Source organism: Bos taurus, chromosome 25 (genome assembly GCF_002263795.3).
Source record: "Bos taurus isolate L1 Dominette 01449 registration number 42190680 breed Hereford chromosome 25, ARS-UCD2.0, whole genome shotgun sequence".
Lineage (NCBI taxonomy): Eukaryota > Metazoa > Chordata > Mammalia > Artiodactyla > Bovidae > Bos > Bos taurus.
In genome coordinates, this window is record NC_037352.1 from 39,233,364 (window position 1) to 39,256,670 (window position 23,307).

General features: G+C 58.1%; 1 protein-coding gene across 3 annotated transcripts in view; it reads right to left on the reverse strand.

Moving 5' to 3' along the window:
• The window catches only part of FOXK1 (forkhead box K1), a 58,604-nt gene that overhangs the window by 22,426 nt on the left and 12,871 nt on the right, over nt 1-23,307 (reverse strand). The window contains exon 1 of one of the 3 annotated variants that reach the window (XM_024985250.2): nt 54-8,422. The exons of the other annotated variants lie outside the window; for them this stretch is intronic. Within the exon in view, the coding sequence (XP_024841018.1) occupies nt 54-133 (80 nt within the window). The 5' untranslated portion in view covers nt 134-8,422. Of the gene's footprint in view, nt 1-53; nt 8,423-23,307 lie in introns of those variants that run through there. 3 annotated transcript variants of the gene reach the window in all.

Below are 23,307 nucleotides of genomic sequence, written 5' to 3' on the forward strand. Positions count from 1 at the left end.
AGCGCCCCCCAGCCAAGAGGGGTGTGTGCAAGCCTCCTGCTGGGAGGGCTCACCTCGCCCTACATGACTCAGCAGTGCAAGCATCTACGCTCAGAGCCACTGCCTGCATGTCAGAGGACGTCAGGAGCTTCATCTGGCTTGACTGGCCAGCGCAGATCCTTCCAGAGACACAGAGCAGAGAGGGCTGCGGGTGGCCATGAAGGCAGAGCCCCGCCTGTAGCAGGCGGGGCGGCACCCCCGTGAGGGACTCACGGCTGACGGGCTCGTATTTCCAAATCTAAAATCAGAACAAGGGGATCTTGATATTCTTCCAACAGACGCTGTCTTCCTGTTTGATGCTGTTCTGACTCAGCACCAGAATGTCACGGGGGGTCTGTAACGGCAACGTCATCCATGCTTCTGCTTAAAGGGCCACCAGGCTGTATAGAAACAGCCTGCTGTTTCCGTCTTGTAAGAAAGAAGCCTCCTGTCCCCTCCACTTGCCTCAGTCTCCCCACCACCCAATGGAGATGTGCTCCGTCCTAAGATGCCTTCTGAGGCCCAGGGTTTCCTCAGACCTGGAGGCCGGTCCGCTTCTGTAACTCGCAGTGTGCATCCATGCCGAGTCCAAGACAGGCCCAGCGTCCCCCAGCCTGGAAGCGGGCTGAGGACAGGTGAGCACCACCTATGAGCGAAGGGCCATGATGAACAGCGGGGGAGTCTGTGTCCACGGACATACACACCCTCCTCTGCCACCAGTGCCAGGGAGGAAGGCAGTAACGGTGACAGGCAGTTAAAGAGTTTCTATGGCCCTTAACTGCTGCAAGTTAACAAAACAAGTTACGTGCTCCTCTCTGCCAGAGGAGGGCGGAGTTCTGACTTCCTGCGCTGTGAAAAGTCCCTGTGCTAACATGGCATCAGACCACAACCTTGAGGTCATCTTACAGCTACAACTGTCAAGACAAGTAGAGAGGGGATGTGGCTTCTGGCCTCTGGTAGAGGTCATAAGATGGTGGGGGAATCTTAGAAAACGGGGTTTGGGGTTCAGACGAGAAGACGCACGTGATCCCCGAGGGACGAGCTTGGGAGGAGGAGCGGCGAGGTGCCGGGGAGCACTGTTAGGCCCCCTTCCCTCCACTTCCCAGCCTGACTTCTGCTCTGCGCCCACCTGCCCTAACACCTCTGGGGCCCTGCATACTCGGCAGGAGCGATCCCCTCCCGGGAGCTTTCCAGTCCAAACCCAAGGCGCCAGATAGATGGTCTGGGGCTTCAGTGAGACAAAACAGGGCTACTGACAGGTCAGGGACGTGGGCACGCTGTCAGCAGCAAAATCGACTGCCATCGATAACTGATACCAGCAGGATCGTTTCTCACTGGAACAGCGATTTCCCAATTAGGCTTTAACCATAAATATTTTCACAGTATTTACTGCAACAGCTATTTCAGAGGCTTCTCCTGACTCACTCTTCCAAAATTATCCCGAGGCTGCCAATACGCTACTCAGGAGGAGGAGGAGGGGAGAAGAGGAGATACCGGGGAGCTCCTTGATTAAACAGATGCCTCCCCAGGGTGCCCGCAGAGCTGGCCCATTCTGGTTTAGGGCTCTGGCTGGAGTTTTAATGAGTGCGTTCTGCAGTTAAAGCTATTCTCCTGAAGGTGCCCACATGCAGTCTGAACCCGGGTGCAATCTGCCTGTGCTGGTGGGGCCCCGGCTGAATGTGTGGGTGCGTGCTGAAACCGCCGCCCACCAGCCCAGTGACGGCCCCTGGCAAGCATCCACCCACCTCGCGGGGTGGTCCCTTGAGAGCTTGCCTCAGAATTCTTGCCCTAATTGGCAGAGATGACAGCACTCTGGGGGCTGCCAGGGGTGGGGGAGGTGGGCATTCAGGGGTGCCTCCCCCAGAAAAACAGGGACCGAGTACTGTGGTAGTGGAGGTGGGGTGGGGACTGAAGAAAGCGTGTTCTAGGAGCAGCAGAGGAGCAGGACCACTGGCATCACCCAGGCCACAAATCCCCGGGGGGCGCTGAGAGGGTAGACAGAGACAGCTAGTCCCCTGGACACACGTCTCTCTTGCTTCAACAACAAACTCCTTTCAGCTGGACACATGGCTGCTGGACTAAGGATGATGTTTCTCTGCATCGCGTGCACCCGTGAGACTGTGCTGGTCAGTGAGAGGTGGATGGTTCGTGTCCTCAGGAGAAAGAGAGCGTCTTCTTCACTTCTCCCCTTCCTGATGGCCAGAATGTGGGTGTGATGGCAGGAGCTGGAGCAGCCACAGTGGGCCATAAAATGGACAACGGGAAACGGAGAAACAGAATAGAGCCTGGAGCTTCCGTATCAGGTCACATCATGGGGCTGTTATGCGCAAAAGAAACCCACCTCACCCCTGTCATTATGACCTCTGTTACAAAACCAAACCTACCTCCCAATTATAAACAGCTGTCAAGGCTGTATATCGTCACCCTGCTTATTTAACTTATATGCAGAGTACATCATGAGAAATGTTGGCTTGGATGAAGCGTAAATTGGCATCAACACTGCAGGGAGAAATATCAATAACCTCAGATATGCAGATGACACCACCCTTATGGCAGAAAGCAAAGAGGAACTAAAGAGCCTCTTGATGAAAGTGAAAGAGAGTGAAAAGGTGGCTTAAAACTCAACATTCAAAACACAAAGATCATGGCATCTGGTCCCATCACTTCATAGCAAATAGATGGGGAAACAATGACAGACTTTTATTTTCTTAGGCTCCAAAATCACTGCAGATGGTGACTACAGCCATGAAATTAAAAGATACTCGCTCCTTGGAAAAAAAGCTATGACCAACCTAGACAGTGTATTAAAAAGCTAAGACATTACTGACAAAAGTCTGTCTAGTCAAAGCTATGGTTTTTCTAGTAGACATGTATGGATGTGAGAGTTGGACCATAAAGAAAGCTGATCGCCGAAGAATTGATGCTTTTGAACTGTGGTGTTGGGGAAGACTCTTGAGAAACCCTTGGACTATAAGGAAATCAAACTAGTCAATCTTAAAGGAAATCAGTCCTGAATATTGACTGGAAGGACTGATGCTGAAGCTGAAACTCCAATACTTTGGCCACCTGATGAGAAGAGCTGACTCACTGGAAAAGACCCTGATGCTGGGAAAGATCGAAGGCAGGAGGAGAAGGGGACGACAGAGGATGAGATGGTTGGATGGCTTCACTGACTCGATGGACATGAGTTTGAGCAAGCTCCAGGAGCTGGTGATGGACAGGGAAGCCTGGCGTGCTGCAGCCCATGGGGTCGCAGAGTCGGACACAACTGAGCGATTGCACTGGATGAGTCCCTGTGGGAACAGCTGAATGCACCAGGGCACCCATTCATGGAAGAATATCATTTAGCCATTTAAAAGGACACCTTCCAGGACCGCGTGTCTCTGGGAAAATCTCTTAAAGCTTCGGATCCGTTCTCCTTATCAGGAAAACTGGGATGTTCTCGGTGTGTACGCTCTAAGAGTCTCGTGACTATTACATGGACTACTCCAGACAAAGCCGTTAGAAGTTATCGTGGTGCCGAACAAGTAACGCACACGCTCAGCCACTTCAGTCACGTCTGGCTCTTTGCGACCCCCTGGGCAGGAGCCCACCAGGCTCTTCAGATTCTCCAGGCGAGAATACTGGAGTGGGCTGCCGTTTCCTCCTCCAGGGGATCTTCCTGACCCAGGGATTGAACCTGCGTCTCCTGAGTCCCCAGCAGGATTCTTTACCACTAGCGCCAACTGGGAAGCCCTAACAAGTAACCGTCACTCATTAAAACTGGCCCATGGAAGATGATTAAAAATGCTGATGATACTCTAAGAAATGAAAACAGCAGAGACTCAGTGGTCCGGCGTCATGGCAAAAGGCACAGGATTTGAAATCAGAGAACGGGCTGCTGGGATGAAGCAGGGGGACCTGGGGTGTGTGGCTCAATCTAATGCCTCTCCCTGGTAAACCAGAGACAAAGCACCAAGCCTGGGTGCAGGAGGAGCCCCAGGGTGGGCGAGGCTGGCACCACAAGTGGCTGATGACATGGGCTCTGGTCCGTCGAGGCGGACGAGGACTAGGAGGAGGTGTGAGAGCAGCCCCGGGGAGAGGGTGGCCTGCAGAGGTCTGGAGTCTTTCAGAACGTTTTCTGGATGTTGCAACTGTGTCCTTAAAGAAATGAAAGACTCGAGAAGGAAAAAAGCCGTTACGTATTCGATGACCAGTATGTTCAAATTTTGTAAATAACCACAACCCAGGCGTGGGAAGATGGTCGGGCCTCTCCTTTCGGAAGGGAGGGCTGGGGCAGCTGACAGCCAGCAGCGCCTTCCGCCTACCCTCGCCGGGGCGTTCCAGGCACGGGCCAGTGGGCGGCTTGCCCAGGGTGGGCCCTGGGCCACAAGCAACCCCGTCTACAGAGGTCTGGAGCTGGACCCCCAGAGGCAGTAGAGGCTCTGAGTTCTATAAGAACAACCAAAGAAAAACACGACAGTTCAGGAAACGGTTTTGAGAAACCTTTTATATATACAACCCCCAAATCAAAGGAATCTGACAATCCTAAGTGTCTTTAACCTGAAATATCTATTTCCTATTAAAAACGTGATACATTTTGCTAGAACATTTTAAAAACCAACACAGAGCTGGGCCTAGGAGGCTGGAGACGGCAGAGGCCGGATGTCTGCTCTGCTGGGCAGCGGTGTGGACCAGGGACAGTGAGCACGGGACAGACGGCCAGCAAGGCGAGGAGATGGATCTGAGCAGGGTCGGGGAGGGCCCCCCTCCAGAGGCCAGGCTGCCCGTGGCCTGCACCTCGGGCTCAGAGGGTCCCAGCAGAGCAGGGCCAGGCAGGGTCCCCGGGAGGACCCCAGGCCATCTTCCCAGGGACATTCTTACCCCTCGGTGGGGAAGCGTCAGGTTTAAAACAAGCGAACGACAAGAAAATGACTCCTAAGTTGAGCTCCCAAGCTTTACAGTTTGGAAAATCAGACGGGGCAGGAAGTCCAATATATCTGAAAAAGCAAGTACCTTCCGGACCTGCCTGGAAAACATCAAAGGTGATCCAGTCAGGTGAACGGGGGAGCTACAGAGATCAGAATTACCACGTGGAAGGTCCTGGCTTCATGAGGGTCACTGCCCAGTGAATGGGTGCTGCAGCAGGGAGTCAAGTAGGGACCACAGGCCGGGCCTCTGGCAGCGGAGCCTCAGGTCGGACACCCGCTGAGCCCTTCGGCGCCGGGCTGCCGCCAGCTCAGGGCCCGGCTGCATCCCCGCGGATACACGGTCTCCAGGCTCCTGTCCCCAGGGCCACCCCTGCACAGAGCCCACCTCGGGCACCCCTGTTCCTCCATGCGGGGCTTCCCAGACCTCAGGCTCCCTCGGAGGGGGTCACCTCAGTGGCCACCTGTCCCTCCACACTGCATGCATGTGTGGTGCACACTGCAGGAGCGGACCACGCGTCATGGGGCGACGCGGGTGTGCACACCACAGGAGCGGACCATGCATCACCAGGTAACCAAGTCTACCAGGAGGTAAAGGCCAGGCCTGAGGCCGAAGGACCCTGATTCCTTCCACAGGGATGCAGCAGCCTGGAGGTCACGGCTGAAGCCCAGCGTCCAAGCCCTAGTGCAAGGGTCAGACTTCCCTGACCCTGGGTGAACCGTGCCAGGAGATGGACCACACACCTGCTCTGTGTGTGCAGAGTCACAGGGCAGAGCACCAGGGGACAGCTGGAGGCCCTCCCTGCCACCGGGGCGGGGAGGGAGGGGGATGCCGCCCGTGTCACCGCTCAGACCTGCACCCACGGTTTTAACGGAGAGAGGATCGACTGAGAACAGGAGTGAGAATGGGCTGAGGCACCCCATGTGCAGAGCCCGGAGGGCTGGGCCACGCCCGGGTCCAGCGCCACCACAGAGGGGGCTGGGGGACTGCTGGGCTCTGTGCAGAGACCACCGCCCACCCACTGCGACACGCGCCTGGTCTGCGGTCAGGACCCAAGGTCACCCCCATTACGGCTCCCCTCTCCCTCCCTCCCAAGGATGAGGACGGGGTGTCTAAGCACAAAGACGAAGACCCAGGAAAGTGCCAAGTGCAAGAAACAAGAACGAGCCTGCAACGAGTAACACCCTCATCAACACTCAGACTCCACCCAGGGAGCGGCAGTAACCCCCGCCTCGGGGGTAGCAGGCCGCCCCCTCCCGAGGAAAGACGCTGATGCGACATCAGGAATTTGGGGCTGGCCAGGCCTTCTTCCCTGCTGGCTCAGCTGGTAAAGAGTCCGCCTGCCATGCAGGAGACCCTGGTTCGATTCCTGGGCCGGGAAGTTCCTCTGGAGAAGGGGCAGGCTACCCACTCCAGGATTCTCGTCTGGAGAGTCCCCGTGGACAGGGGGAGTCTGGCGGGCTGTGGTCCGTGGAGTTGCAGAGTCGGACAGGACTGAGCGCCTAGCACGCAGCACAGGGAGGCCGCTGTCAGCCGCTGGGGTGGAGCATGCGAGGTGCTCCGCAGAACTGAGATCAGACCTCAGTCAACGTGAAGTGTGAATACGACAATATGAGAACGTAGTATGATACGATGCAGCGAAAGACAGTGAAAAGGCAGCCTAGGCTGTCATTACACGTCCCTGGTAACCACACGCTGGCAAGTTAAGTGTGTCAACTAACCAACATACTCCATTTCTCTGGACACTTGAGTTAAACACGTGTGTCTGGAGGACATTGTGGAGAGGGCCCTGTGCGATCACAGCTCCTGTAAGTCTGAGGCGCGGAAAGAAAAAGGCTCCAGGACGCCGTGGCTGGAGGAGAAACAGGAAAACAAAGCAGGAATCCACTCTGCACGCTGACTCTCTGGGTGCTGGCCCTTCTCTGTTGAACTTGGCCAGAAAACACTGTCAGGAGCTGCGGGCAAAAGAGCCTGGGAAGGTGTGGGCACCCGGGCTGGCAGGGAAGGCCCAGGGCGGCCTCGTTCTTCCCGCGCGGACGGGTCCAGGTGGACCTGTGGGGCCTCCCGCTCAGGGTGCACCGCCACCCAAACCAAGGCCTTCCTTTCAATACCTGCCTCAGAGATAGCAGCGAAGCTCAGCAGGGAACCCCAAAGACAAACCTCAGCCCCGCCTCCAAAGAGAACACACAGCCTTTGCTATTTAAAAAAAAAAGAAAGAAAGAAAGAAAAATGTTCCATTTGTCAGAACACAACAGGAACCCTGTCTGACTGCTTCCAGCTTAGCTCGGCTTGCCTTCCTAATTTGGAGAATCCGACAGGCACACACGGAAGCCGGACGGAGCCGCCCTGCACAGAGGCTGGGGAGGGGCGTGGGCGGCCCGAGAACTGCACTTGGCTGCCAGCCCATTTCCCCAAAGAACCGAAACCCCAGGAGGCACCTGGGGAGGTATCAGAGTCTACAGAGGTGGATGAACCCCTGCTGCACGTGGACGTGTTCGGGCCAGGTGGTGGGGGCCACCCTGTCCACCCCCATGCCCTGGCCACCCCACCCCGGCTCTCACCTCTGCTCAGGCGGCAGGGAGAAAGACCCTCCGACCCACCGCCGAGCCCCCTCCCCTCCTCCCACAGGCTCCAGCCAGAGGGGGGTAGGGCAGGGCGTCCCTGGAGGGAGACCCAGGGGCAGGGGCATTATTCCCGGGCAGCTCCCCCACCCACAGGAGCCCCGGCTTTCATGGGGCGAGCCAATCCTGGGGCTGCCCCTGGGAAGGTGGGGAAACCGGGTTCCTCGCAGGGCAGGCGTGACGTGAAGGGGTACGCCAGGGGGTACCCTGCCCCGACCCACTTCCCTCCCAGCGCTTCTCCCGGGATGCCGATGTCCCCAGGAGTGACTGATGGACAGTGGCGGGGGGAAGAGAGCAGAGGCCAGCAGACAGCTCCCGAGGGTGGATTCTTGCCCATCGTTCCTCCTCCCGCTCCTCGCCCGGAGTGGAAACGTGATGATCGGCTGCCAGCAACCACCCTGGGCAAGGAGGTCACCCTGAAGTGGGAACCCCACCCCCGGCCAGGACTGGACTGTGGGACAGAGAGATGGAAGCAGCCTCCACAGGCGCGAGGCCCGGGGCCCGGCCTGCCTGTGGGCCAAGCTAAACACACGGCTGGCTGTGTGATCCCTCTGTCCCTGATGCGTTCTGGACGAAACAAAACTAGCTGGCTTCAGAAAGGAAAATAAGCCAGAGCTCTCCACTGAGGGACAAACAAACCAGGGGCCATCTGCCGAGTCACAATGGGCAGGGTGGCTGCGTTTCCAGAGCCTGCTGCCGCCCAGCGGGGCACAGGGCGCGGCTGGCCTGGCACCGACCCCTCGCCAGGGTGGACGGAGAACCCAGCACAGCACGGCCTCCACCAACGGAGAAGCAGGAAGTGCAGGGCACGTCAGCTGCTCGACAATTAACGACAAAAGCCCGAACAGCGTCTGCTTGGAGGATGGACTCCCTGCCGTCTGCGCTGCCCTGCGGGGCCCTGCCTGGGGCCAAGGAGCTGGGGGGTGAGGGCACCCGGCGGGCGGGCGGGAGGGACGGCCAGCGTGGAGCTGGCTTCTCTGGGCTTCTGAGTCAGCTTCTCACAGCAAGACGGTTTGGAGACGGGCCTTGACCGCCGTCAGGGGACAGGGGCATGAGCATAGGGGCCTGGGCGCAGGGCGTGAGCGGACGATGAGGCCGGGGTTGGGCAGTGCTCACCAGCAAGTGCTCCGGCCCGACCTGCCGCTCCGTGGGAGCGCCCCCGGGCCTGTGCCTGCTCTGTCCTAAGACAGACCCCCAACCAGGAGGGGACCCAGCCTCAGGCCCAGGATCGCGAGGCTGACGGACGGGACGCTGGGACCCAAGTCTCTCGTCCAGGTGGCACAGTCTGGGGTGCCCCGCCTGCCCCTCCCTCTGGGGGTGTGTAGGGCAGAGACCCCGACAGACTCTGCACAGGGGCTTCTGGGCCTGAACCACAGGGAGAAAGGAGGGGGGCTGCAGAGTGGGGAGCTGGGGCCAGGGGGCCTGCGGACAAGGAGCAGGGACGGGCCGAGCAGGCTGCTCAAGTCTCCGTAACTTTCTCGTAAATCAGGCCTCAGAAAGAGACCGGGAAACCACCTGTGATGGATAATGAGCAACAGTCCGCCCACAGCCAGCACCGCGGTTCACACACACATGTGCACACAGCTCTGACACCCCCAGCCCCCAAACACACACACACACCCCACTCCGAACACACCCCCAGCCCCCGAACACACACACACACCCCACTCCAAACACACACACACACACACCCCCGTCTGAACACACACACACCCCTCTGAACACAAACACATACACACACACACACATAGCTCTGACCCCCCCACCCCCTGAACACACACACATACCCCACTCTGAACACACACACACACACACCCGTCCGAACACACACACACCCCTCTGAACACAAACACATACACACACACACACAGCTCTGACCCCCCACCCCCCTGAACACACACACACACACCCCTCCGAACACACACACACACCTCTGACCACACACACTGTGACCCCCCCATCACCCCCACACCTCCGAACACACACACATACACACACACACACACCCCCTCTGAACACACACACACACACAGCTCTGACCCCCCCACCCGAACATACACACACTCCTCCGAACACACAGACACATACCTCTGACCACACACATACCACACCATATCTGAAAGCCCCCAACCCTGATCCCACCAACTCGGTCAGCATAGGACACGACCCAGGCCCAGGGCCTCACCCGAGTCAGCTCCCCCTCGAGTCCCTGTGGGCCAGGATGGGGGGCGGGGGCACGCGGGGGTCCACGCCCTACCCCCCGCCCCCCAGGGCCGCCAGGACACCCCGCAACGGACTTCAGTGGGGCAAGTCCCCAGCCCCTCGGTGGGGACACTGTGCGCCCCTGTCCTCGGTGGGGCAAGTCCCCGGCCCGTCGGTGCGGACAGCAAGTGCTGTCCCGCTGGGGCGGGAGTGACACGCTCAGCCGAGAAGGTGCCACAGTGCCCGGGAGAAAACGCGGACGTCTGCCGAGGGCACAGGCCAGGAAAAGAGGCAGAGCGACAGAGAAACTGCCTCTCAGCCACCGGCAGAGGGGACGCGCGGGTCGGGTGCTGGGTTCCTCGCTCTCCATGAACGACTGTGCTCCGCGGGCCCACTGCCTGCCCACAGGCAACAGGCCTGCGGACTCCGGGAAGGCCGCCGAGGGGGCATGCCCACGGCAGAGGCCGAGGAGCTGCTAGGACTCCACGTCCACTTCCCCGGCCACACACGACACTGGGCCCCGCCAACCTGAGTGGCCTTGTAAAGGAGCACGGCTCCACTTCCGCAGAAATCCAATGTCCAGGCAGCGACAGCAGCGCCCGGGGTCTCAGAGCAGAGAGTTACAAGGGAAATGGAGAGCTCTGAAGGCAGCCTTGACGGCACAGGGACGGAGGAGTCTCAGGCGCCCACGCCGTGACGGGGAAAAGCTAGAGAACTTAATCAGCCCAAGGACAAGAAGACCCAGCTGAACGGGAGACAGGCCACTCGGCTTGTAAGACAGTTCACAACAGGCTGCTCTGATTCTCAGGACGCACGTGGCCAGCGGTCGGGAGAGGAAGCACCCCACACTGGGGTGGGGGGCGAGGTGGGTCCTGGCAGGTGAGGCTGCGGAGTCATGGCTCTGGCTCAGCCAGGGACCCAGAGGAGACCAGTCCTGCAGCCCACGCCTCCCCCACCCAGGGCGGGACCCACGTCTTCCCCGTGGAGTGTGGGGACGCAGCATGGGCACACCAAGGACGGGCGCACGCTGTCCCCACCGAGGGGCCGGGGACTTGCCCCACCGAGGACGGGGAGCATGCTGTCCCCACCGAGGGGCCGGGGACTTGCCCCACCGAGGACGGGGAGCACGGTGTCCCCACCGAGGGGCCGGGGACTTGCCCCACCGAGGACGGGGAGCACGCTGTCCCCACCGAGGGGCCGGGGACTTGCCCCACCGAGGACGGGGAGCACGGTGTCCCCACCGAGGGGCCGGGGACTTGCCCCACGGAGGACGGGGAGCACGCTGTCCCCACCGAGGGGCCGGGGACTTGCCCCACCGAGGACGGGGAGCACGCTGTCCCCACCGAGGGGCCGGGGACTTGCCCCACCGAGGACGGGGAGCACGCTGTCCCCACCGAGGGGCCGGGGACTTGCCCCACCGAGGACGGGGAGCACGGTGTCCCCACCGAGGGGCCGGGGACTTGCCCCACGGAGGACGGGGAGCACGCTGTCCCCACCGAGGGGCCGGGGACTTGCCCCACCGAGGACGGGGAGCACGCTGTCCCCACCGAGGGGCCGGGGACTTGCCCCACCGAGGACGGGGAGCACGGTGTCCCCACCGAGGGGCCGGGGACTTGCCCCACGGAGGACGGGGAGCACGCTGTCCCCACCGAGGGGCCGGGGACTTGCCCCACCGAGGACGGGGACGCACAGGCCAGTGCAGAGAGCCAGCAGCGGGCGGGTCTGGGGCGGGAGTGACACGTGAGTCCCTGGGCTCGTTCTCAGCACCTAGGGGGCCACGTGGGCAGTGACGGGGGCGGTCCCCCTTCGCCCAGAGGCGTGCTTATCAAACACTGGATTTAAATAAGGTCCAAAGTCTTCAGAGCTCGTTCCCCCAAACGTCCAGATTTCTGTTATGAGGAAAATCTCAAACAAAATGGGAAAAGGCGTGAAGACACCCACACAGGAGGATGCTGGTGTCAGAACACCATTCCAGGGTTCTAAAGCAGTGATCTTAAAACGAGCAATTAAAGAAGCAGAAAAATCTCCGTAAGCAAAAGACCACCATGGGGAATGTTAGAACTAAACACGCAGTAACTGAAAACTCAATGAAGACTCAGACAGAATGAAAAGAATGAGAACGGAACCAGTGAACCTGAAGCCCAGAGCAATGAAATTACCCAGCTGGAGCCACAAAGAGAGGAGAGCCTGAGGTAAAGCACAGGCGTCTAAGGAGCCTGTGTGACTGAAACAGAAGGTCAACGCCCAAGTCCCAGGAGAACAGAAAGTGGGTGGGGTAAAAAAAATAGCTGAGAAACCGCCAAACGCAGCAGCAAGGTAACCTACAGGTTCAAGAAAATGAGTGATCCCCAGACAGGCGAAACTCAGAGAAATCCACGCCAACCTTCAGAAAACGGAAGACAGACGGAAGGTCCTAAAAGCCTTAGTGAAAAGCTGTTATCACCCATGGGAGGAAAAACCAGTGTGACTAGAGAGTGGACGCTTTGCTGCAGGGACCCACCGCCCATCGGGGGACACGGGGGGGCCACCCCGGAAGACGGCTGAAGCGGTGCCATCTCCCCGCCCTGCCGGTGGGACTGGAAGACCAGTGGGCAGTTCCTCAACTAGACACAGCCCGTGATGCCAGTGGGCAGTTCCTCAACTAGACACAGCCCGTGATGCGACCGATCCACTGCGCTCCTGGGCGCTCATCCCGAGAGGAAAGATCGGGTGGGCTGGAAACCTGCCCGCGGCTGCTCACAGCCACTTTATCTGCAGGAGCTGCGATCAGCCACCGGGTCCCACAGGAAACACGGGGAACTGATACAGTGGGGCAGTGACGACTCAGCGGTGAATGGCCCAGACGGACGCACGATGCTGCGCCTGCAGGGCTGCGACGAGGCGGGACTGCGGGCCTGACTCAGAGCACCCGTCTGGGGCACCCTGGACTCCCGGGGTGGGGGGCAGCTCCTTCCTCGGAACGAGGCAGACAGGGCTTCGCATCCTGACTGTGTGCATGGCCACTGCAGCCGGCCCACCGGGACGAGGGCAGCACACACCGACCACAGCTCTGCGGAGAGACCCCCGTCCTGTGGTCCTCACTCCTGGCCCCTACTCACAGCTTCCAGACTGTGGGGTCTACGCTGAAGCCTGGGGACCCCACCCTGGGGCCGGCCGCTGGAAGCACTGCTTTCCCAACGTCGCTCCACCTCCAGGGAACTGGCCGTGGCTCTGGGCGCTCTGGTGCTGGCATCTGCGAGCTGCCCCGGACTTCCAACGTGACCACATGCCCGGTGCAGCCACTTTGGCCAGACCCAGGTCCTAATCCGTCAGTTACAGAGAGAAACAAAGAACCCTGCTTCCTATTCCACAGCACCGGAGCACTTCGCATGGTCCTGGTTTGTTCTGAGCTTGGCTCTGCTCAAGCCAAACACTGATAAGCAGACGGCTTCTCACAGGTCAGGCTTCCAGCCTCTGCCTCCAGCCAGTGCAGGGCCAGCCGCGGGGCCGGCAGGGCGCACGGGGCCGGGACCCAGGCACACCAGGGGCCTGATGCTACGGGCTTTGCTCCTAGAGACTCTCTGCCAGGAGACGGAGGCAGTCGGCTGTGACCCCTCCTGGAGAGGGAACACCCAGACGCAGCGTGGTCCCAGCCACGCTCCCACTGAGGGTTTTCTGTGTGGCATGAAGCCAGGAGACTCGCTGGCCAGCAGGGCGCCCCCTCCCTGCCCGGGGACTTCTGCTTCTCCCTCTGGAGGTTTTGCTTCTGCGCCACGTTTAGGAGGACGCGATGCCCGGTGCTCTGGGTTCACGGGCGCTACCACGCGCGATCGGGCACAAGCGCAGGTGAGGACAGGCGTTCCTGGGGCTCTCTCTGTGGGAGGACGCTCCTCCCAGGTCTGCAGGACACAGGCCGGGGGAGGGGACGAGGGGGGCCGCGGCCGTGAACCACCTCCTCAGACAGCACGCATGTCAAAACCTGTAAGATGCGTCCTAAAGGCAAGACGACCCCAAAGCAGCCCTTACGCTACAAGCGGAGGTGAGATGAGCGAGAGGGCGAGAGTGCCATTAACCCAGAAACGATGTTAATCCTGAGACAACGCTCTGCCACTCGGCCCGCCCCGGAGGCAGCCGGGGTCACAGGGAGGAGGCAGCTGGAATCACTGGGAGGCCAGGGTCACCAAGAGAAGGAGGCGGCTGGGGTCACCAGGAGGAGGCAGCTGGGGTCACCGGGAGGACGGGATCACCGGGAGGAGGCGGGCGGGGTCACCAGGAGGACAGGGTCACCGTGAGGAGGCAGCCAGGGTCAGTGGGAGGACAGGGAGGCCAGGGTCACTGGGAGGAGGCGGCCGGGGTCACTGGGAGGAGGCGGCCGGGGTCACCGGGAGGAGGGGGAGGCCGGGGTCGCCGGGAGGAGGTGGCCGGGATCACCAGGAGAATGGGGAGGCCGGGGTCACTGGGAGGGGGTGGCCAGGGTCACCGGGAGGAGGCAACTGGGATCACCGGGAGGAGGGGGAGGCTGGGGTCACCGGGAGGAAGAGGCAGCCAGGGTCACCAGGAGGAGGGGGAGGCCGGGGTCACTGGGAGGGGGGGGAGGCTGGGGTCACTCAGAGGGGGAGGCCGGGGTCATCAAGAGGAAGGGGAGGCGGGGGGTCACCGGGAGGAAGGGGAGGCCGGGGTCACTCGGAGGGGGAGGAGGCTGGGGTCACTGAGATCCCCATCAGCACCTTGTGAGCCTTCAGAGGGCGGTGGCTCTCGGGACCTCCCTACTGGGAAGCCGACTTCCTGTGTTCCCGAGGGCAATGGGCCTCTCCAGGAGCCCCAGGCCTCTCCCAGGAGCCCCGACTCAGCCCACACTGCAGTGCTGCACTGATTATGTAAAAAGACACTTTTCACTACTTAGAGCTCACACAGTTAAAGGTGACGAACACTTATGAACTTTCTCTGTTGACTGCTAAAAAATACAACTAAACTAACAGATGGAAAGGCCAGAAATAGAACTTTCTGAAGTTATGAATGTGCTTGAGTAAAACTCCCTGGGCCAGGCTGCCTGCCTGATTTCAGATCTGGAGATGAAGTTCATTGGCTACTGGAAGCCCGGGAGGAGGTCTGCCCCTCGGAGGTACTGACCTTCATCCCTTTTCTCACCCTGGGGTTACAATGAAATCTTGTTTGTAGTTCTGCAGAAGTCACAGAGCTGTGAGCACAATTTAAAAATAAATGTCATCTCTTGCCAACTGGAAATAAACAGAAGAGGGAGATAATTCACGCCGGCCCCGGCACGCCACCCTCGTCGGCTCTGCTCCAACCTGTGTCAATAACTCTCCCCCTGGGTGTTTGGGCAGTGTTTAATCATAAACGGATTCGAATGCACTCAGGAGCAGACATAGAACTAAACGCCACCTGCCCAGCAGAGGGGCAGGTCAGCACGGTGGGAGGACAGAAAACCCAGCTGCGAAGGGGGCAGCCGGCACACTTGACCCCAGCGCAGACAGGACCACCTTCCCATGACAAGAAGGAGCCCAGAACCCATGGAGTGGTGGTCTGGTTGTCAGCAGTTAGCATTCCTTCCCAAAGATGTATGAGCGGAACAGGCGGGTCTCATCCCTGACAGCAAACAGGCAGATGCTGGCCTGTCCTGTCCACAGCGGGCGGGGCTGTCTGCACATGCGGGCCGGGGGGCTAAGCCCCCGCGAAGGCCAGCCCCCGCCGCAGAGGGCAGCCCTGTCCTCGGTCCGGATGCCTCAGTCCTTCTGACCGAGCAGACCCGCTGAGAGCATCCCTCCGGCTCCGTCTGAGGCAGGCGCACTCGCCAGCAAGTGGGGGACCGAATGGGCGCTGCGGGCTGCAGGAGCGCACACGCCACTGACCGCCGCGTGCGGACCCGGTTCCCACCCTCCCGGCCTGTCTCACACGTGAGGGGGCGAGGAAGGAATAAGCACCAATGAGCCACCTCCAACATCTGGGAACCGGGCACCTGGCCTAGGCCCTGCTGGAGAATTCCCGAGGCCCCACCGCTGCCAGCCCCGTTCTGCACACAGTGCCCCAGCTCCAGTGCTGGCAGCCTGACCCCCCTCCTGAAGCCCCAGGCTCCTGCCCCGTGTGCCCGGGTGGCACTTTCTGCACCTGGAGCCGCTGCGACCCACTTCCGCTGCGTCTGAGCCGCTGGGTGTTTGTCACAACGCCCTGGCTTCCCCGACTGACACAGCGCACTAGTCAGACCCCGAGCAGCCTCACCTCTGCCTTCAGTGGAGCTGCCTGGCGCAGAGGGGCGGCAACTCACTGCCCGCGCAGGATCTACACTGGACTCGCGTAAACCCTGTCTTAGGCATGACATCCCGGGGAAAGCCTGTTTTAGTAGAGACAGGAGTGGTGCTGACCGAGGATCAGGAGACGTGGAGTCTGATCCCAGCATGGCCATCTGTACCCGACGTGGTGGTCAGGCTTGAGGTGACCCGCTCAGGGCTCTCTGGGCCCTTCTGAGCTCAGGGACGCTCCGGCTGCTCCGAGGGGGAGGGCTGTGGCCACGCAGCAGCAGCATCAGGCTCGTCCCGACGCGCACGCGCCCCGCCACCTCCAGGAGGAACGACACGGAGCAGGGCCAGTGAGGGCACAGCCGTGAGACCGCCTGCGACGACTGGGGGAGACGACGGCGTGGGGAGACTCCAGACGGCGCGCTGCTGTAGCTCCACGTGGGGCAGAGGCGAGGCTCTGGGTTCAGTTTCCATCAAAAGCAGCGTCAGTGGTGCAGACTGTCCGGCTCAGACCCTTCCCGCCACTGGGCAGCCCCAAGGCCAAGACCAGGCGTCCTGAGGCAGGAGAAATACCGACCACCGCACGTTTTCATTGCGGGAGTCACATGGCAGTCGGCAGGGAATCCCGGCGCCCCGCCCCTGAGCCAAAAGCCAGTCAAAACCCCCGAAGGACATGCTGTTCCGTGAAGCCGCTGTGGGGGTCCTGGCAGGAAACGCCCCTTAACCCAGAACCTTCGCAGAGGCAGCCATGACCTCACCCTCCTCCGAGGTCAGCCCGGGAGCCCAGGGCGGCTCTGACCTCCCGACTCCCCCGGGGACGAAACAAAGACCACAATAAAACGCCATTAAATAAAAACCCCAAAAACCTGCTGCTGAGTCAGCCTACCACCACACAGCTCACCATCTCCCGGGCCTGCTGGGCCCACCCTCTGCTGTCCTGTCATCACCCACAGGCGAGTGGCTGGCATCGTGGGGCGGTGGGCACTGCTCGGGTGCTCAGGAGGACGCTGGGCCTGGCCATCTGAACTCTGAGGCGGAAAATTAGTTCCCTTTTCCCAACGCGGAATCCTGAAACTTCACCCCCCTGCACTATGTCTTGCGGCCCACCCAGGAGCCACCACGAAAGCAACAGCTGTCGCGGGCATGGCGGATGCAGCTGAGGCCTGAGTGGGTCCCGGGGCCCCCGGGCCCAGCCGGACAGGGCCATCTGAGTCCACCGGGCGCCCGCTGACAGGGGAGGCCCCGCACGGGCCCCGAGGACGGCAGTGTTGCTCTCTCCAGGGAGACGGGCCTGTGAGCTGGGCAACCTGGCGGACGCGAGCTCGGGAGTAGAGCGCGCGAGGGGCCCAGCACAGGCCCCCCCACCCCGAGCGGGAAGCACCCTGCCAGGTGGAGGCGGGAGCTCCCCGGGCATCAGCAGCGTGGACAACGCGGCCTGGTGACACGGCCGCCCGGCGCCCACCCGGAGCCCGTGGGTCGCCAGTCTCTGTCCCTGGAGCAGCACCTCACTGCCATCTTCACCCCCAAACCCCCTAGGACGGGGCAGCGGGGGTGGGGTGCCCGGGGCCCACTCCCAGCTGCTGGGGCTTCACCAGATGTCCAGGAGGAAACCCCTCCCGGCCACACAGAAGTAGAAGCTGACACCACTTGGAGCGCCCTGTCTCTATGACCCTGCTTTGCTACACTTTCACGGCCTCTTTCCCGTCTGTCACGTGAAATTCTGGACTAACCCAACAGGATCACTTGATAATCTGTGTTCACCTTAGATTTTAACCCCTCCAACCCTTTCCAAAGGAGTGCCCTTTCTCTGCTGACTGTGGGCCACTGAGAAAGAGAAGCCGGAGCCCAGGAGGGAGGCGGCGTCTGCAAAGCAGAGGGGCTGTTGGGAGACCCCGAGCCAGCCCGGAGAAAACGCACACCTGGAAGAGGCCTCGGGCCTGTCCCAGGGCTCACCCCTGACGCCCCAGGAGCGGAGGAGAGCCCACCAGCATCCCGTGGCGGTCTGGCTCTCCCCGCGGCGTGAACGAGGACCGGGAGGAGCCCCGCGAGCGGTGCTGGTGGGCTGAGTGCACGCACGCGCGGAGCGGGAGGGCTGGAGGGACCGCCCCAACCACGGCCCGCCAGCCCCGCGGGGCCGCTCCAGCACCACCGGCCCCCCGCCAGCCGGGGCCATGTCTCCGCTCAGACATTAGCACCGCGGAGGAGAAACGACCCGTCTGGGGAAACTGGGTCATACAACAGGCTAATGACACAGAACTGCGCCGGGAGAAGCCTGTGTTCAGCAGTGTGGGGGTAAACCAACCTGGCTTGTTATGTAAATTACAGCCTCAAACCCATCAGTTTATCCCGGATGGCCTATCGTCAGAACCGTTTTCTCTAAAATAAAGACTGAGCCAGACGCCCATCAGGGGTCCATACCCACCCTCCGGACAGGGCCAGCCCCACTGGGTCTCCAGGGGCCCGCCCTCTCCTCTGCTGTCTGGGCAGCACCTGCCTCCCCAGCCGGTGCAGGGAGCGGGGTAAGGGTCGGGGGCGGGCGGTCTTCTCTCCCTGCAGCTGGAGGCAGCCCCTCCGCCTGGGGGGCATCGCTCTGGTGTGTCTGCATCTTGGCCACGCAGCATCTCGGCCGCATGGGGACAAAGGCAGGGGACCCTCAGGTTTTATTTTTCACTTTTACAGAGAAAATGCAATGGAGTTCAGTTAAGGCATAAACCAGCTTGTGTTTTTCATGACCTCTTGTGTTATTTATTCAGTTTCATTAAAATTATCTGTAGATAGACCCTGCAAAAAGTGTTCACGACAGCAGGTCCTGTCTGTAGGGGGCAATTGCCCTGGCAGGGGAAGCAAGAATGAACCTTGACCTCTTGGTCAGACAGGACTTACAGCATTTACAGCTGGGGCAACGGCCCCTCCCCCCAAGGCTTCCAACACTTCCACCCGCGATGAGTCCGCCACCAGGAGCATCTCGGCCTCTTCACTCACACTTCGCCACGCTGAAAACCACCCAGGAAGATGAGGAATGACGCTGCAGTTTGCTTCAGTTCAGTTCAGTCGCTCAGTCGTGTCCGACTCTTTGCGACCCCATGACTCGCAGCACGCCAGGCCTCCCTGTCCATCACCAGCTCCCGGAGTTCACTCAGACTCAAGTCCATCGAGTCAGTGATGCCATCCAGCCAGCTCATCCTCTGTCGTCCCCTTCTCCTCCTGCCCCCAATCCCTCCCAGCAGCAGAGTCTTTTCCAATGAGTCAACTCTTCGCATGAGGTGGCCAAAGTACTGGAGTTTCAGCTTTAGCATCATTCCTTCCAAAGAAATCCCAGGGCTGATCTCCTTCAGAATGGACTGGTTGGATCTCCTTGCAGTCCAAGGGCCTCTCAAGAGTCTTCTCCAACACCACAGTTCAAAAGCACCAATTCTTCGGTGCTCAGCTTTCTTCACAGTCCAACTCTCACATCCATATATGACCACTGGAAAAAACATAGCCTTGACTAGACGGGCCTTTGTTGGCAAAGTAATGTCTCTGCTTTTCAATATGCTGTCTGGGTTGGTTATAACTTTCCTTCCAAGGAGTAAGCGTCTTTTAATTTCATGGCTGCAGTCACCATCTGCAGTGATTTGGGAGCCCCCAAAAATAAAGTCTGACACTGTTTCCACTGTTTCCCCATCTGTTTCCCATGAAGTGATGGGACCGGATGCCATGATCTTCATTTTTTGAATGCTGAGTTTTAAGCCAACTTTTTCACTCTCCTCTTTCACCTTCATCAAGAGGCTTTTTAGTTCCTCTTCACTTTCTGCCATAAGGGTGGTGTCATCTGCATATCTAAGGTTATTGATATTTCTCCCAGCAATCTGGATTCCAGCTTGTGCTTCTTCCAGCCCAGCATTTCTTATGATGTACTCTGCACATAAGTTAAATAAGCAGGGTGACAATATACAGCCTTGATGTACTCCTTTTCCTATTTGGAACCAGTCTGTTGTTCCATGTCCAGTTCTAACTGTTGCTTCCTGACCTGCATACAAATTTCTCAAGAGGCAGATCAGGTGGTCTGGTATTTCCATCTCTTTCAGAATTTTCCACAGTTTATTGTGATCCACACAGTCAAAGGCTTTGGCATAGTCAATAAAGCAGAAATAGATGTTTTTCTGGAACTCTCTTGCTTTTTCCATGATCCAGCAGATGTGGGCAATTTGGTCTCTGGTTCCTCTGCCTTTTCGAAAACCAGCTTGAACATCTGGAAGTTCATGGTTCACGTATTGCTGAAGCCTGGCTTGGAGAATTTTGAGCATTACTTTACTAGCGTGTGAGATGAGTGCAATTGTGCAGTAGTCTGAGCATTCTTTGGCATTGCCTTTCTTTGGGATTGGAATGAAAACTGGCCTTTTCCAGTCCTGTGGCCACTGCTGAGTTTTCGAAATTTGCTGGCATATTGAGTGCAACACTTTCACAGCATCATCTTTCAGGATTTGAAATAGCTCAACTGGAATTCCATCACCTCCACTAGCTTTGTTCGTAGTGATGCTTTCTAAGGCCCACTTGACTTCACATTCCAGGATATCTGGCTCTAGGTGAGTGATCACACCATCGTGATTATCTGGGTCATGAAGATCTTTTTTGTATAGTTCTTCTGTGTATTCTTGCCATCTCTTCTTAATATCTTCTGCTTCTGTTAGGTCTATACCATTTCTGTCCTTTATCGAGCCCATCTTTGCATGAAATGTTCCCTTGGTATCTCTTAATTTTCTTGAAGAGATCTCTAGTCTTTCCCATTCTGTTGTTTTCCTCTATTTCTTTGCATTGATCGCTGAAGAAGGCTTTCTTATCTCTTCTTGCTATTCTTTGGAACTCTGGAACCTGGAATGTCAGGTCCGTGAATCAAGGCAAATTGAAAGTGGTCAAACAAGAGATGGCAAGAGTGAATGTTGACATTCTAGGAATCAGCGAACTAAAATGGACTGGAATGGGTGAATTTAACTCAGATGACCATTATATCTACTACTGCGGGCAGGAATCCCTTAGAAGAAATGGAGTAGCCATCATGGTCAACAAAAGAGTTTGAAATGCAGTACTTGGATGCAATCTCAAGAACGACAGAATGATCTCTGTTCGTTTCCAAGGCAAAACATTCAATATCACAGTCATCCAAGTCTATGCCCCAACCAGTAACGCTGAAGAAGCTGAAGTTGAATGGTTCTATGAAGACCTACAAGACCTTTTAGAACTAACACCCAAAAAAGATGTCCTTTTCATTATAGGGGACTGGAATGCAAAAGTAGGAAGTCAAGAAACACCTGGAGTAACAGGCAAATTTGGCCTTGGAATACGGAAGGAAGCAGGGAAAAGGCTAATAGAGTTGTGCCAAGAGAACGCACTGGTCATAGCAAACACCCTCCTCCTACAACAGAAGAGAAGACTCTACACATGGACATCACCATATGGTCAACACCGAAATCAGATGGATTATATTCTTTGCAGCCAAAGATGAAGAAGCTCTATACAGTCAACAAAAACAAGACCAGGAGCTGACTGTGGCTCAGATCATGAACTCCTTATTGTCAAATTCAGACTGAAATTGAAGAAAGTAGTGAAAACCACTAGACCATTCAGGTATGACCTAAATCAAATCCCTTACGATTATACAGTGGAAGTGAGAAATAGATTTAAGGGACTAGGTCTGATAGATAAGAGTGCCTGATGAACTATGGACTGAAGTTCGTGACTTTGTACAGGAGACAGGGATCAAGACCATCCCCATGGAAAAGAAATGCAAAAAAGCAAAATGGCTGTCTGGGGAGGCCTTAGCAATAGCGTTTTGGTTACCAAGAGCCTTATCTGATCTGGCCGCTAGGAACTGGGGCCCACGGGGATGGGGGAGGGGAGTCCCACCCCAACCCGCCCCCGACTCTGCCCAACCCCAGGGTATTAGGTCCCGAGGCCAGACTCTTCGGGGACCCTCCCTTCCGTTTAAAGACCAACTCCGGGCTCAGGGCCCTAATCTACTCAGCCACACAGATATTAACATAAAAAAGGTGCTTTAGAGCCCCTGGCTAGACGGATTCCAATTCCCCAGCAGCAGTGAAATTGCAAATATGCAGTTTCAGCAGAGCCCCTGCTCTAGTGTTTTGTTTTGTTTTTTAAAAAGGAAACAAGGCGCAAGGAACACTCCGAAGGCAGCAGCGGTCACCTCCGTGGGGGCCGCTGTCCGGGGCTCTTCTCCCCACATTTCTGCATTTTCCAAAGTTTGTATGGGCGCAGGTTGCATATGTAACACCAAAAGGTTTGAAATAGTAAAGGCTGCATAGATGTGTGATGTCAAGCTAATGTGTGTTTTTTTGGCTTTCTTTTAAAAACAGACTTTTCCAGAAAAGAAATGACTCTGAAGAATTTTGACTTTTAAGAAAATCAGATAATGCAGGCTGAGAAAGCAAACTCGCCAATAAGCTTTGAGAATTCAAGACTTTCAACTCCTCTGCTCTGGCGAGGATTAACTACTGCGTTCGTTAGTCATGGAGTCATGGAGCCCTCTGGAAAAAAGCCTCTGGACAGACAAGTTCTCCAAAGATAGAGACCCTCACCGGTGCCTTTAAAAAAGTGACCGGCTTTATCAATTTTTCAGCATTAAAAAAAATAGTTATCATGTTAAAAACACATCAGATTTCCTTGGCTGCTTAAATGGCAGGGGGAAAAAAAATGAAATTACACTTCTGAAAATGATAAAAAGTGAAGGCTGAGACACTGATGACCAGAAGGAGCTGCGGGGCTTCCCGGTGGCTCAGCTGGTAAAGAATCTGCCTGCAATGCAGGAGACCTGGGTTCGATCCCTGGGTTGATCCCCTGGAGATCACCTGGGATCCCCTGGAGAAGGGAAAGGCTGCCCACTCCAGGATTCTGGCCTGGAGAATTCCACGGATTGTATAGTCCATGGGGTTGCAAAGAGTTGGACACGACTGAGCGACTTTCACTTCACTTCACAAGGAGCTGTAACAGAGAGACTGGTGGATCTGCCCAGAAAAGGGAGACACACCTGTGGGTGCTGAGTCCCCAGGGCTCCGGCTCAGTCCCTACAGGTCACAGGCCCGTCGAGAGGGAGAAACCTGCTGTTGCCCTTTGGTTGCTCAGTTGTGTCCCCATATGGGGACTGAGGTCCACCAGGCTCCTAGAGACTTGAAGAACCAACTGCCCCCAAATATGGGCCGAGTGTCTTACAGGACCCCTGTACTTGTGGACAGTGTCCGGGGACACCGGGCAGCTCGGAAGACACCCGCAGGGGAGGTGGACGGCGGGGACAGGGCCCGCCGGCTCAGCCTGCTGCTGGGCGGGCAGGGCGG